Consider the following 16,587-nt stretch of genomic DNA (forward strand, 5'->3'; position numbering starts at 1 on the left):
GGGCCTCTAGAAATAATGGCATCTTTATTTTCATTTCAGAAAATATACTTATGGAAGCATGTATGTAAATTCCACAAGATGCTCAGATTTTTGTTCAGATTTTCATTTTAAAAATCAAATACAAATCCAGACTGGCCATCTTTCTTAAAGCAGAATGGCACATATAGATACTTAGATATCTATATCAAACCAGTAGTACACAGAAAAGCACTTAATGTTTGTTTTTCTATGGTTCTATCTCTGTTTTGCATTTAAGCTACCACAGAGAAACAATTAGTATTATTCATGTTTCTCTTGTAATTGGTACATAATATCTACAAATATAAACAAATTATCTTCACATATTTAAAAAAGATTATTACACAAAACTAAAAATATTACCAAAAACCTACAAATTATACAAATTATACACTAGTGGAATAGTGGTGCCATTCTTAGATTATTAATGTTGAAATCATTCACATTGCTAAGGGCAGCTGGCATCGGGCTAGGGCAAATAGTTAACATCAGCTTTATCTTCTCAGCAACAGAAAAGTGCCGCGACAGAAGAAAGTGCACATGCCCCAGATCAATCTGTCATTATCTGCTTGTTCAAAGAAATCCTTTCCCATGGTCCCTTATTAAATCACACCGCTTCTAAAGCAAACAATTTCTCAGCTCTATAAGAGGTGACTGTGTCAAACCGACGAAACGAAAAGAGCATGCGACATGTTGCCAGGGGACTTGACAATGACAGGAACAAGCTGACCTAACAAATGTAGTAATATTGGAAACTCTTCACTGAGAAACACGACCACCAAGGCAATAACAGCAGACACCAGCAGGTAGACTCCAGATAAAAATCATGCACTGGAGAAGGAGATGTATTTCCATCAGTCCTCCTCCAGTTTACTCCTCCCATTCTGTCTCCAGCTGTGCCAGATGTGCTCCCTCCTGAAACGACCCTGCTGCAGCCGCGCAGCTGCTGCGCACCCTCCTCCTGCCCAGTGAGACGGGGTCTGGTCACGCCCGAGTCCCATGCAGCATCGGAGCGCGCGTCCCTGTGCTCTGTGGCACGTTGGGGCACCTGTTACTGTCTCAGAGCGGTAGGGAAATAAAAACCTTTGCAAGCATAGGAATTGCTGTGCCAGTCAAAGGCAGCATTTCAACATGCTAGAGCTGTCTTTGGTATCAGCTATTAACAGGAAAGGCAAGGCGTTCTTTGCGAAATGAACTGTCTAATGAGAATGGGTTTTGCAGTTCCTCACTAAAAAGGTGGTCTTGTGGTTAGGAGCAGAAGGGTTAATACCCAAATTTGTCTTAATTTCTTCTTCATCCTTGGAAATCTAACACAGGGTGCTCTGAAGATCTATGTGAATATTGACCCCCTTTATAAAAACAGATACCTTGTGCTGATGATATCCACTGGCAATGAGTCCCATAGGGTAATCACACACCTACACCTTTCTAAATCCTATGCAAATTTAAATATGTGTGCTCTTCTTTGCAGGATTCCGGTTTGTGTATTTAAGAACAGCCAGTCTACTTGGTTTGTACAGCATGTTACTTACTGTTCTCATGTTTGTCTTCAAACATTAAGTCTTTATTTCTCAAACCTCATATCACAGCTTTTCCTATGCTAGACATCATTTTTATTGCTAGTATTTAAAGCCTCTCTTTTCTATTCCCATCTGGTTTTTAACATGGTAAATAGAAATGAGTACTGGGTTGCATTTGAATAATACTATTGATGTGAATAGTGATCAGAAGCATTTTCAGTTGAAAACATTACGCAATTTACATTTATTTTTCACCCAAAAATAGTTTCACCAAAAATGTTTGCTGATAGGTCAGTAAAGTATTTGATTTCTGCAGTAAAATACATAAAAAGGTGTTTCCTAGCTCTTATTTTTGCTCCCCTACAAGACTCCTAACAGGGGAATAAATATGTAAGCATACCAGAAACTTATCAAAGCATGGGAGACAGTAAAAATATTTCCCTGATCTGTTTGATATTGATACTTTCAAAGTTTTTTCCATCCATTTCCTTGTCTCATGATAGTCTGCTTTCTTGTTTAATCTTAAGTGTGAAGCAGGCTTTTTTACTGATATGGACATGGAGAAGCTCAGCTCTTTTTTGTTCTACAGCTAATTTAGAGACCAATGAACAGCTTCAATGATCCATGAATTACTCTTTCCAAACTGTATGACAACAACATGACGCAGCTTCTCAGAGGATCTACATTATTAAGAATGGAATACAAAATTAGATTTTATTTCTCAATAGATGAAAGATAAAATAAATCACCCATTTTTTTCTATCTTCCAGGGTGTTTTATAAAAATGGCTCTTCTGTACTGAATAAGAAAATTATCACAGTTTTATAGAAAGGTTAGAAAATATTCCACCTGGGCAAGAGGATTTGAAAACAAAATATGCAGGTGTGTGAAAAAAAATTAAGGTGAGTAATACCCACTGGTAATAATCCTAAATATGATGGATCTACAGTGTTTTTCATGTCTTTCTTCAAAACGAAACAGGAAATTTGGATTTAAGTAAAGAATCACTGAGCAAAGTTCCATGACCTGAGGGATGCACTATTACAAACTAGATAGCCCTTTCTGGTCTAAAAATGTTTGACCTAATTAAAAAAAATCAAGTGAGAATGAGTGACAGCACCACGTTAAATGGGAAGCAAGGTTATTTAGGGAAGAGAAGATTTTGCACAGTACTGAAGGTAAGGACTAAACTCTTCTTGAATATGTTGTAGAAGAAAAGGCAAGTGGCAGAGAGAACAAGCAGAGAATGCATTTCACTTACATTAGGTCTAAAGTAATTGTTTTGGCAAACTTTCACTGTTACTAGAAAGAAAGTAAGCATCTCCAATGGGTGGGAAGAATTACTGTCTGAATACACGTCTTTCTCTCATAGAGTCACAGGATGACTAGCTTACTGCAGGCACCAGAGTCAGGTGAGTTGGATCTCACCTGAAAGGGAACAAAATAGATCAGACAGATAGGATGGAAATGCTGTCTGAGCATTTTTGTTTTGTATAGATTGAGGGGAAAAAATAGAAAATCATACAGAGTCACAGAGCAGGAAGATTTCAGCTATTGGTATGGAAGATAAAGGACTTAAAAGTTTTAGTTTGCTTTAAAGGAAAATAGCTGCTCTTAGAGCTTGTGAGGTGAAAAAAAATAGTAAGTTGTATATAGCTCAGTTCAGAGAGAAAAGGAAAGAAATAGGCAGAAAATATGATGGTTTGTTCAACAGAAAATAAGGGCAATCGAGAAGGTTTCGAAAGGGGCTGAGCTTCAGCTCTGCTATGTTCAAGTTGAGTAGAAAAACAGATAGGGCATGAGGAACAGTATGGCTTTGGTTTCTCACTTTAGGAGGGATGCAAGAACAGTGCAGATTATGTAAAATACAAAGCAGAGAAGAGTAGCAAGTGAAAAACACAGTCCTAAGTAATCCCCAAAGAAAGATGTGGTTATTCTGCAGGAATGACTGCAGAGTCATAAGTTCCTGGAGCAGGAACTTATGTACCTCTCCTCTGTCTGCTTATATTTCCTGATTGTCCCCTTACAGCTCCCTAAGAGTCTCCGTTTCTATTTCCTTGCCACTGACTAGACTTACTGAGCAGAATCAGTGGGGACAGATGTGCCTCTTCCAGGTGAGCACAGAGGACAGTGAAACCACAGGGGGAGTTCAAATTTTGTTAAAAATGTGTGGGCAAACTTTTTAATTTCAATGGAGCAAAAAGCTTTGTAACTTACTGCCTTATTACCAAAAATAAGAACTTTAAACAAGTTAAGAATTACAACATGAGGTTATTGATTGTAATGGAAAAGGGAATTGCTTGTAGGACTGATGAACTCCATTCAAGTATGAAAGATAGACTGTTAGTAGCTACTTGCTATGCTTTTCTTTAAAATGACAACTTAGCTAAGGAACTTAGTGTTTGGGGTCAGTACCCGCATAACATTTCATGTGATTCTTGGAGTGTTCAAACCTTTTTCTGTGCACTTGAAATTTCAACAGTCACTAAGTAGCTACTGATGCCTGCAGCTATAGCTAGATCATATTTTCTTTCTTCAGAAATTTCCTTTTCCCTCCTACAGTTCCTGATCCTGTCCTGGTCATATTTACGTGGCCTCACCTGATGTATGCTCAAGAAGATGAGCCCTGTTGAAAGGACCTGCTCTTGGAGCTGCTCAGGTTTCTGGTGGCCCAGCTCTGCAGTCTGCACTCAAGAAGATTTGAACAAACTTTTTTGTCCCCAGCTACAGACCAAGATGTACAAAGGGAATTTGAAGCCTCAGGTGACAGCCTGATGCCAGTGTGTTGCCCACCTACAGCTACCTGGAGGTGCTGTTGTCTTATAAAGTCCAGAAGAGAGATTTCTCCTAAGCCTGTGTGGTGGCACCAGGCTCTGCAGGTCCCTGTGACCATACACAGTGCGGATGGCTGCTGAAGCCACCTGCAGTCCCTGACTCTGGCAGGCCCCTGTGACAAAGAAGAACCCCAACAGTGTGGTGTACCATGATCCTTGGGAACTTCACATTGCTCAAATAAAGTTATTTTCTTTGGCTTCCTCTCTGGCTGCCATAGTATAAATACTCTAATTTAGTAGCATGCAGAGCAGCATGTTATAAGATCTGAGTTCAGAGAGGTCAACAGACACTTATGTTATATGCTATATATACTATATATATAGTACATTCATGTGTGTGTATGGACATACTATGAAGTGTTATATAATGCTATATACATGAAATTCATCTGAATTTTCACTGTCTGGAAGCCTCTCTCTTGGGTCTCCCGAGAATGCAGGCACTGAACAGCTTGAGAAGCACCTGATTGTTAATGACTACATACCAATTTGCAGAAGTGCACATCATTATCATATATAGATATTTATGCAAATAAAATTCATAAATTCATGTTAGTCCAGTCAGTATATTTGCCTAATTAGCTACATGTGTTAGTTTCAATCTTTCCATGGTGACAAATTAAATTAAAAGATCTTTAGCTTTAGCTTCAGCTCCAGTTTCACTGACACTGTCCAAGTAATAATTTTCATACTGACCAAACTATCTTGCATGTCTGCCTCTTTTCTACTATTTTTTTTCCCATGTCCAAGCACTTATTTTACAAAAGAGCTGACAAGCAAGGGGCAAAATGCACATGCAGTAATTTTGGAAAAAATATATGGATTTATTATTTTAGAGAGATGTTAACCACGTAACTAACAATCCTCTGCATTACACTGAATCACTAAAGCTCAGCTACATGTCTTAGCCTTTCTACTGCTGACCTCTAGAGATTGTCTCTTAACTATGTACCTTTAGAAAAATAAGGTATATTCCTGCTTTGGCCATGGCATCCAAACATGCATAGTGCTCAACATAGCAACTAAGTAAATACACTGGGCACTGTTTATGTAATAATCATATATGTATGTATAGTCATATCATTTCAATGCTCTCCTGCTTTGTATTCCATATTAAAAAAACAAAGAGAGGAAGAGAACAATTTATTTCTTTATGTGTATTTTTTAAATCAAGTGTTTGGAAAACATTTGGATCAAGATTTCTGATTTGAGTAAGTTCAAATATTTGAAAACTTGCAAAATACAAGAGGTTTTATTTCAGATCTACTCAGTGTCGATATATGTTTAGATCCAAGACTTCTGTTCAGGCACTTTGGTAAAAAAAAAAAAAAAATTAAGATAATATTTTAGCCATAAAAATAAAATATTTAGGATTTTATCTTATCAATCTTAATAAATTATCACTGACAGCAATGAAATACTGTTTATGCAGAGGCTTATTAAAGACTGCAGAATGTTATCTAAAACATTCTTCTCTTCAGTTAGGTTACCGAACGTATTCAATGAAAATTAAATTTCAAACACATACATTTCTAGTTAAGCAGAAACTATTTCTGTGCATTCCATTTACTAGTGGAAGCACACACTGAACCCTACAGTTTGTTTGGTCAGAGCCAAATGGAATCCAAATGTCATGAGATTCCAAAACTTTTGGGTTTGGATATGTTTCTGATGAGACAAAACAGTTTTCCCCCACTTCCCTTCATAGTTAGTTCTCATTTATAGTTCTCTTAAAGTCATTGTTATTGCCAGTGATGCAAAGTAGGATTAAACCCAGGCAGCTTTAGGTTTTTCAGAGTTAGGCAAATAATCTAAACTAATCATCATGGGACTTCTTCCCCGTTGAGTGGAAAGAGATGCCCACCTCCAGAGGTCAATTTCTCATCAACCCCTAATACCTCTTTGAAGATAAAATGCCTGTCTTTCTCTACTGACTAGGTAGTAAACTTGGATTAGCCACTTCACTTTAAGTGGCTAGAATCCGGATGAAATCTCCCTGTGGAATCTACAATTAACCTCATCAGTTCCCTGTACCTTGTAAATGATGTTATGACAAAAAATAGTTATTCCTATATTTTAAAATGTATGTGCTGGTTTTGCAGACAATGATAAGGCAGTAGTAATCTAAATTTGACAATGCATTTCACTAGCCTTTCAGCAATGCAAAAAACCAATGTAATCTGGAAAGTCAACAGCATCAAGTGTAGGCTGAGAAATAATCCTCTAACCTCTTTATTCTCATAGACATGAATAAAGAGTGGTTTGAGCACAAAATATCCTTTCAAAGCTTTATATTTCTCATGCAGTGCCCTGAGTTAGCACTGATAATGTTCGTGGATATCTTGTTCAGACTTGTTCAGACTGAGTAACACAATATGTCGACTGAGAAATCCTGCTGTAGCTAAGAACATTTGATGTATTCAAATTGTCTTTTTTCAGAGTATGTATAGCAATATTTCTATCCATCTGAAAGGAGACTTTGAAAAAAGCAAGATAACTTAATATTGTACAAATTTAATGGCTACCATTATATTTTATTATGTAGTTAATGATGGACAAGGTATTTTATCAATGAAGAGATAAGATTCAGATTTCTTGTATCAGTGAGATAAGTCAGAGGGTAAGATATCTATCCTGAAAAGCTGATAATATGATCTGAGCCTCATGCTCCTGGAAATTTATTAATGTGATATCTATTCAACTGGCAAATTGTTGTTGGTGTGCTTCCTGGAACAGACACAAAACAATGAACTGCTCAAGCCCATTACATTATCATAGCTAATAGTAGCTTTCTGTTTGCTGATCCAGCTAGCGCAGAATTATAGCCTTTACAGTTTCAAAGAAACCACAGCCTATTAGTAGCAATTAATTGGCTCTATAAACACTTCCAAAATGGACTTATTGAACAGCATGAAGATAAGTGAAAGTTCTCTGCCTCATTTGCTTTTTTTCCCCTATAGTTTATATTAGATGTTTTTGCATTCCAGTCCTCTCACAGGATGGATAATTGAAAACATCATCCCTACATGGGAGCAATTTCCGCTGCTGGAAATGTTAACAAAAAGGAAATTTTAGGAAGCCCAGACGCCATCAGAGCTTTGCAGTGTCTAGCAGACCTTTGGGAAATGTTGCCTGAGCTCAGTTTAAATGAGGAAATATTTCAGTTTTAGTGAAAAAGACATGACCACTTGTGCGTGGCAGTTTTTGGCAGGCAGCTGGGCTTCATAAATGTCGTACTTAAAAAAAAAAAAAAAAGCAGCATAGGTGTAGAGTACAACTTCTGATCCACACAGAAACCACAGGTGTCAATTCTCTCATGCGCTAGCTCTGACTAAAGTTTGCAGCTTAACAAAACTCCACAAAACAACAGTAGCATTTTCTTTAACAGGAGGACAGCAGGTGATGTTTAAATATCCTTACCGGCATGGCCTGCGGAGGAGTCAAACTGGATCTCGGGAGCCGTGCTTTCTGCATGTGTAGAAGATGCCGGTAGTCTCAGAACAAGTTGATCCATGTCGCTTCCCGCTGGTTGCTGCTGATCAGACCCAGCAGAGCTGAGGACTAGAAGAGGTTTGCTCTGCTGCCCAACTCCCTCCTTGTGGAAGCTGTGGTACTTTCGATTCTCCTCTCCAAAATGGGGACTAAAAGTCTCAAAGGATCGGCCCTGCTTGTCAGCTGTTTTCTCCCGGGGCTTCGAATTTTTCTGAGAAAAAGTGCCACCCACCTTGCCACTGTAACTGGGCCCATAATCAGGCAGAGGACCTTCACTCAGCAGGTTCTTCAACTCTTGCAAACTTCGTTTAGAAATGTCAGGTGCCCCTGTGAAGGACTCTGCAGTACTGCTTCCTTGTGTGGTTACAGTACTGCCCAGGGAGCCCGCCTTTGTCATGTGAAACTTGACATCTTTTTCTGCCATCTCACCCTGTTCTTCTTGCTTACTCTCTGCCTTCTCACTGCCATCTCCCCTGCCTGCTGCCTCTGCGCAGCCAGCTTTCCTTGCGCTCCTCGCGGGTTGCACACCCATGGGCAGCTCCGTTTTAGCTGGTGTATCTATTTCCTCGTGCATCTTTCCTATTACTCTTTTCCCAGTGTCAGCATTTTCCTGGATTTCTCGTGTTTCTCCAGACATGTCTTCTTTCACACCGCTGCCACTATGGGAGCTGTCACGACCCGCTCTGTCCTTTTGTACTGGAGGAAAGCTAGTCGGGTTTTGAAGAGGCTGGTCTGATGGTGGTTCTGAGCAATAAGTGGTTGCTCGAAGGGGACAAGGTTCTGGGATTTTTGAGGTGTGGGACAGCTCCATCTTCTCATTTTCTAAAGAAGGAACATACTTCGTAGGACCTTTGACTCCTTTTTTCCTTCTGAAACCACATATATTGTTGCCATCAACTTCATCATTGTCACTTTCAGATGTGTTCTGTAACCAGCAATAAGATATACAACCAAATAACATGCATGAATGAAACAGAACATGGCAATGGAGTACTACCACCAGCTGCATTTACCTTGTAGCACTTCCATTACTTCTTGCTGATGGAGGGCTCTGTAGACATTTACTGACCCTCAAATTCTGCTATTTTGATAAAAACAATTCTCACAGAATTCTTTTTCTTATGTTTTAGAACAAAATTGGTGAAAATGCCTTCATAATATAGTTTTTAGGCAGATTTAGTAGATTAAAATATAAGACATTGTACACTGTGTGACATCATTTGTCAAACGTGCCCTTTAAATGTGAAAAAAATGTATTTTAATAATTACATTTAAGTATATTCTGGCTCATATTAAAAGCATTTGTATTTATAAAGGAAATTTATTGCCCTGAAACACAAAACACTGGCAAACCTTATAAGTATGGGGAGTGAAACCTGAAAATAAACAGCTTTTAAATTAATTTCAGGATCTAATTTGGCCAAATAACTGAACTTCCAGGGCAGTAGTCAAAAGAACAAACCCATATTTGGATGTGTAAATAGGAAAGAACCAGATGATGTTTACCTTTATATATGGTATTGATATGACTTATAATGTGGTGCTGAGAGCAGATTTTAAAATGGATGTAAACATGTGGAGAAGGTGCAAAAAGGAGCTGCTACAAAAATTAATCTGCTTGCATTATCCCAAAGAATATCAAGAAGTGTCTGGATCATCATCCCTCCTAAGTATCTGATCCTACTACAAGTGTGATTAATCTGATGGTGACAGGGAAAAGGACAGAAAATCAAAACCAGAGAAATTCAAATTTAAAAATAGCAGAGATTTTAATATTGTGGGTGATTAATTATTCCACAAACTATCAAGGTAGGGATAGAATTCTCCATCTCACAATGTCTTAAAAAAGACTCCATAATACGGTTTAACCAAAACATAAATCACTCCATAGCCAATCACAAACTGTTATATTGCTTATGAATACCTACTCAAGCATGTATTTAAGACTCGGTAGCTTAACCAACAGTCCTTGGTTTGCTTGTGCTGGGCTGGAATTAACACTCATAAAAACACTGGGAAATCAAAAGATATCCTCTGAATGAGACCGTTCCTTACCTTTTCCACAAAGGAATAATCTGCACTCTCTCCAATTTCTGAATTTCCAGAAGAAGTGGGGATCTGCACAAAAGCAAAGTGAATGCCAGTCTGGGTAAGGCAAAAGAGATTCCTGTTGGCAGACAAAAGCACGTAGAAGACAAGGCAGCAGCGTCTGATGTGCATATGGAAGGAAACAGTTACATGGCCTCCATTAAGGTCATTAACACCTCCCTTTTTCTATATTATTCCTCCCTATCTTCCCTATTTTCTCATTATGCTATTTTCCATCATTATCTAGTCAAAAAAGGCTTATGACTTCTCTTCTAACACAGAGCTCACAGAAATATTTCCTTCCTCTCTCCCCCTTACTCTAAATTTCTGCGACGTGCTGTACTTACCGCTACTTTGGGAGCTCGCCGGGACATTGCTGTCAGCGTGGAAGGCAGCTGGCTGCCAGCTCCATAGGGAGGACAAGCCACTCCATGCCTGTAACTCCCATGCACATGTCTCGACAGTGACGTGCTTGTGATGCCCACTTGCAATCAAACACAGTTACTGGCTGATTCACAACAGAAATCCTTGCTTACCTCAGTTTTAACACTCAGTTTTTAATGAATCCATTTCTTCATCAAAAGGCTTTGGTTTATTCCCATAATACACCTTATAATACCTCATAAGATAATTCTGAGTGTATTGCTGATACCTCTACACCCATGCAGAATAGGCCTAATTCCTATAGCTCTGCAGCGTTATGGAATATAAATGTAAAGAAGGAACATTCCTGAATAACGAAGCAGGCAAAACCAACTTACAATGGAGAATTATAATGGGGGATTTTAAAATCTCCATTAGTAATACAAGAAAGTGAATGAAGCTGGGGGAGAAACAGTAGGGGTAGAGGAACCAGTGTTTTCCAAATGGAAAAACCCAAGTAATTTTGAAATAAAAGAGGCATCAAGTTAAATTTCTAGACGAATAAAATTATTTTCTGAGAGAAAGGAGAGAAGAGTTCCAGCTATGAAAGCTATAGTCGTAAAAAGATTGTATTTTCTAATGAATTTATGAAAAACATTTACTTAAATATCTTTTGTGGCAGAGGTTGCCATCATTAAAACATCCTGATTTCCACTTTATGAAGTTTTCAGAATTCTTTTGTTTCCTTTGAATACCTTGAAGCCAGTGACATAATCATAACACTATCTGCATTTCTGCTTTATAATGTATTCCCACACTCTGTGCTCGAAGACAACCATTGCAAATTTTAATGTTAGACTAAATTCTTGCCTGTTGTTCCTATTGTAGATCTCTGAAAAATGTTCAGCATAATGTCTGAAGGAAAGATGAGCACATCCTTTTGCGTAACACCTACATACTGAAATCAGACAGAGTTTACATATCAAAAGCAAAACATCAGAAAACTGCCTGTTGCCATAATTAGCCATTCTAAATGGTTTCATGAACAGAAGGTATCATCTCCACATTATAAACCTTACCAAAACAAATTCCTTCTGAACAGAGATGAGCAGGATAAGGACTGACCACTTGTAAATTTGTTAATGGAAACATTTGTTTGCAATAGAACTCTAATAACTAATGTGGTTATAGTACTCCACAAAAGGTTTATTTTCCATAAAGAAATTGAGAGTATGGTACTGCGTTTTGATCATAGACCTGAAAGAGATACTGCACCCATTGCTCTTAAACAAAAACAGTTATAATTTTTACCTTCAAATAAAATAAAAACTTTTATAGAGAGCAACCTATGCATTACTTAAGATCCTCAGCACAAGGTACACTGTGACTTTCTGCATGAGAATGACTCTTTATTTCTAAATAAACTCAGACATTTATGGACTTTCATTTATAAGTCATTCACAGTATTTTCTGCAGTGAATTAAACAGTGCTGGATTTGTTGCAAGGTACAAATACAACATCCCTTCATATTAGAGACAGTCATATGCATGAGTTATGACACAGCCTTACTGTCTATGAGTTCATGTGGTCTTTGCCATCAGAAAAGGCCTAGTATTTGGGCACAGAGGAGAGAGAACCCAGGAAACAGGACTTAAAAAATATCTCTTTAACTTCTTATTTCTAGCAAGTTTTGTTTACAGAAGACAGGGATAGTTAAGTAAAATGGCAGCTTGAAAGAGTTATGGTGCAAGTGAGCTGGATACGGATCATGACTTAATTTCATGGAACCATGTGTCCTGCTGTGCTGAAAGGAAAGCAAAACCATCATGGAATTAATATGGCAAAAGTTCTGATTATTTTTTATTTCATTGCTGAATATTCTGACATTTTTGTTGCTGTGTGGCAACAGTAAAAGGAGATACTAAAGCTACTTGAAAGTTCTTTTAGCCAGCATTTGTTTCAGTATCATTCAATTTTTGTTTGTTTGTTTTCAGATATTTACCGGCACTCTATCAGAGGTCTTGAAAGTTTCAAAATTTGCTTCTCTTTCTTACCAAGTGAACACTCGGGTGGTGAGTCAAATATTCTTGCCGGAAAGATTAGGTCCAAAATATAAACAGCGTGGGCCACATTATACCACAAATCTGAGATTTAGATTTTCTTTCTAAAAGATGTATCTGATGTTAACCAGCATTGATAGGTATTGGTACTCCCCCAAGTTCTGATTTCCACCAGGACTTCTTGCCCCAATGCTGCAACTCGTGCTGGTACACCCATCCCCTCTGCACTGGGGGTTTGCACCTGGTAAGGTTTCAGTAGAGGAAGACCAGCGCAAGTCCTACAACAGGCAGGAAGAGTAGGGGTGGATCAGACTTCATTTCCCATTATGGATAATCTCAACTCATACAAATAAGGGCTTTGCTTGTCTTTGCTAGATACCTACTGTAACACTTTGGGTACACAAAAGTCTGGACGTCTGTGACTATCAACAGAGCGTAAGGGCTACACTTGTGCATTACAACAGCATATTAAGGGCATCGTGCAGGTAGGAAGAGGAGAGAATAGAGGACAGTATCAGCAAGCAAATATTTCAGCACAGTGCAGATGAAATTGCTTCCTCTACTTAACCCAATTACATGCCACTTCTGGCATGCCATCAGGCTTCTACAGGTGATAGACATTTTATATCTTGTGGTAACACAGAAAACATACATCTAAAGCAATTTTTCTTAATCAGTTTGTGTTCACTTTTAGGCTTTGTACAAGCTCTGAAGTGGAACATGAACTGTACTATGAAATACAGCACTGCCAAAAGGCAGTTCATCTGTAAACCTGCCGATTGGCAAGCTGAGAACCTTTGGAAATGTAAAGTGTTGCCTTTGGGAGGAATAATAAGTGCTGAGATTTCTGGTGTGTGAAACAGGTGAAAATCCAAAGGCAATTCTTGAACTTTTGCCTTAAAATGATTTTATAGGTGACTGAAAATATATCTGTAATGTTCTATGAAACAAATTCAGAGCTGCAGAGGGGACCTTCTATTTTTCTCCTACTTTTTGTTTGCTTCATGACTTCAGACAAGATTGCAAATGCTATTGGGGGTTTATAAATGTATTGACAGAAAGAGGGAAATGAGAAAGAGAAACCTCACACTGTAGCATTTGAAAGGAAAAAAAGGGAGTAAGGGAGTTAGTTTAAAAGATGCTCTGAGTAACTGTAGATGAATAGCTGCAGAATGACTTCTATCACAGAAAAAGGTGAAAGCGGCAAGGTGCAACTCTAGCAGGAGCTTTTATATATCTAATCAACAAGATAACCCAATGTTCCTGCTACTGGCTACCCAAAAAAAAGTGATGCAGCCACTCAGCAAAACGCACTGGGGTCCCAGTCACATTCTTGTTTTCTCTTTTGTTTCAGATCATTAACCAACTTTAGCCATTATTTTAAATGATTGTTAAGAGGTCAAATTGTGATGATCTTCCTGAGTTGTTGCTGAAGATTCTTCAAGAACAAAAAATTAATTTTGCAAAGAATGTCAAAATATCAAAATCTGGTATAACTAAGAATTAGAAAAATATGGGAAACTAAAAAAATCCTTCTAAACAGAAAAGTCAAAAATGTGTATGGTTTGGTTGGCTGAATTTTTTATTTATGAAAAGTTAAACTGCTTCACTTAGGTTTGACTTTGGTTTTTCTAACATATAAAAAAATGTTGAAAAACTGAAATGAAATGTTTCCAACCTAAAAAATCTAAAAATATTGTTCAAATTATGTTGACATGTGATACTATTCACATTGTTACTTTCAAAAGTAACACAGTTTCTCAAGGTATTTCAATTGCTATGAAATTGTAAATGCTGAGGAACTTTCTCTGAGCCACTTTGGCTGTTACCAGGTTACCCTTTACAGCTTCCCTAGGTTGGTACAATCAAGTTTAATTAATCTTTTCATGTGGTAATGAATCTCAAAAACTAGAAGTCAGGTCTTCACAAGAGTTGCTGCTTAAGATGCTAGACAACAATGCCCATAAAGCAAGCATGCCGATGCCCAAGCGCTTTCTCTGCCCCTTCCCCTGACAGATGGAAAGCATTGCCCAGCTGCTCCCTCAGTAACCAGGCAGCGAAGGAGCAGAGGACGCAGGAACAAATTTTCTACTGCTGGGAATTAATGCAGCGTCACTGGAGTCACTGGAGCTACACAGATTTGTAGCAGGAGGTAGTCTGGCCCATGGAGTCATAGGGAGGACAACACAGCTATTTCCATGGAGTAGCTCCAGGCACAGAGAGGGGTTTTGGCTTTTGTGCGCAGTGCTAAAACAATGTGCGCTACGATAAACAGATACCGGTGGCTTGTAAGCTAGAGACATGAAGATCACAGCACATTGTCAAGATATTGCTGTGACTAATTTCTCCCTCAGTGACCTTGTTTAATGAAGTGGTTCTTTGAGAGTGATTTACTGCTACAAAAACCTCCCAGTGAAGGACCTGCAAGTGGCATAAATATTAGGTACATGTGATTATTTTGCAGTTAGAGAAGCTGAAGCACAAACTTGCTGTAGGTCACAGGAAGATGTGTGGTAATGTTAGGAGCAGAAGCAAAGTCTCCTTCCTTCTTTGAAACTTTTAAATATACTCAAGATTATTGACGTACTTCATGTGAAAATGAATGGAATAAGTTTAGCTCACAACATTGTGTCACTTATTTTCACATCTGACATCTGCCTTTATCTGCTACTCCCATCCAAAGCCTTCATACTATGTACGCAATTATTAGATGAGCTCTTCAAGGTTATTGATTCTCCTGTTGCCTCAAAGCAGCAGAGTTCTCCTTGTGGCAAGGTTATTTGCAAATACTTTCCCTTGGACTATGCCACCTGCACCATGTAAAAAAAAAATCCCTAAAGTAAGATAGAATCTCAAAATGAAGAAGCTGATCCTGCCTTCACAGTGATTTGGGGCCACAAAAGTACACTGGTGGTGTCATCTCCAATTTGCAGCGGTGTAAATGAGATCTAAAAGCAGGGTCCATTTAACAGTTGACTAATCCTCAGGAAGACATTTGCAAGGGAATGGACTTAATGATCTACAAGACTTTTATGTCTAATTTCTATGACTCATTTCATATACAAAGATGGTCTGGGAGGCAGTCAGTGACTCAGAGTAGGTGCATCTCTGGCATATAAAGTATCCATTTGTTCACCTTGATAAACATGTCTAGTAACCTCAGGAAATCTGCCTGCACCATCACTTCCAAGCCACATTACATCTTTCTCAATATTTTTAATGAAACATTTTAATTTCACGTTTTCACAATGAGATCTTCTGGACACTACTCAAAATAATAGGTACACTTTTTTTTTTTACTTTATTGAAAGTATATATTACAACTTCAGGACCAGAATCTGTTTTAAAATACACTCATAAAGAAACTAGCAACTCCACTTAGGTCAGTAGCCTGACTCAAGAGTGTCACTTTCTAATTCAGGTCAGACTCTGGTCCACAAATTGTACTGCTTTCATTCACATTAATGAAGCCAATCTGTTTTCCCACAAATATTAATGGGATTTTAGACCTCTATTTCTGTTACTTTTGATAGAATTATAAATGAAAGACATAGTTAAAATGTGTTAGATTTGCTTCCTAAAGCAAATGGGGTTTTTTTGGCTCAAACAAGAAGCCTTTCTTTGACCTGCATTTGCTTCAAAATTAGACCATGCTCAACATACATGCATGAAGAGCCTTGCACACAATCCACAATAAATATTCACTCACTTGAAATCTTGAAGTGGATGCAAAAAGTATTTTATGTCAGCGTATCTGGTCAGAGATCATTCACAATCAGTCTCTTACCTGCTGAGTAAGATCTTCTTTTTTGTTCATGTCCACTTCATTCTGGTTCAGGTCACCATTAGAAATGGACTAGTAAATATCTAGTAGAAAGACATCCCGTATTTATAGGCACAGATACAATAAAGGTTAGTTAAAACAGAATTGCTGTAAAGTTCTTTTCCCAGAAAGCCACGCAGATGATGAACCATAAAGAGCAAGCCCAACGTGTCACGGCCAAGAGCACCACTTTCTGGAACAGCGTTAAAGTAGTAAACTGACAAATGCACATTACTAGCTGCCTGCCTGCCTGGAAACAAAGACAACTGAGTATAAAAATGTTTTGCTCAACTTTTCTCCTCACAAAAGGCTTTTGTCCTGTAACAAGCCATTTCTGTTCTGGAATAGAAGCTATTGTTAGGCTCCTTCGAGGTAAAACCTATATTGG

At 38.2% G+C, this 16,587-nt stretch overlaps 1 protein-coding gene across 1 annotated transcript in view; it reads right to left on the minus strand.

Moving 5' to 3' along the window:
• Positions 1-16,193, minus strand: part of LOC104072828 — a gene marked incomplete at its 3' end in the record, with an annotated part of 19,554 nt that extends 3,361 nt beyond the window's left edge. Inside the window, exons 1-2 of the mRNA XM_009572412.1 lie at positions 16,164-16,193; positions 7,793-8,789 (exon numbers count right to left, since the gene is read on the minus strand). Of these exons, the coding sequence (XP_009570707.1) occupies positions 7,793-8,789; positions 16,164-16,193 (1,027 nt within the window). The remainder of the gene's footprint in view (positions 1-7,792; positions 8,790-16,163) is intronic.
• Between the last annotated feature and the right edge of the window lie 394 nt (positions 16,194-16,587).

Source organism: Fulmarus glacialis, unplaced genomic scaffold, assembly GCF_000690835.1.
Source record: "Fulmarus glacialis isolate BGI_N327 unplaced genomic scaffold, ASM69083v1 scaffold6242, whole genome shotgun sequence".
NCBI lineage: Eukaryota > Metazoa > Chordata > Aves > Procellariiformes > Procellariidae > Fulmarus > Fulmarus glacialis.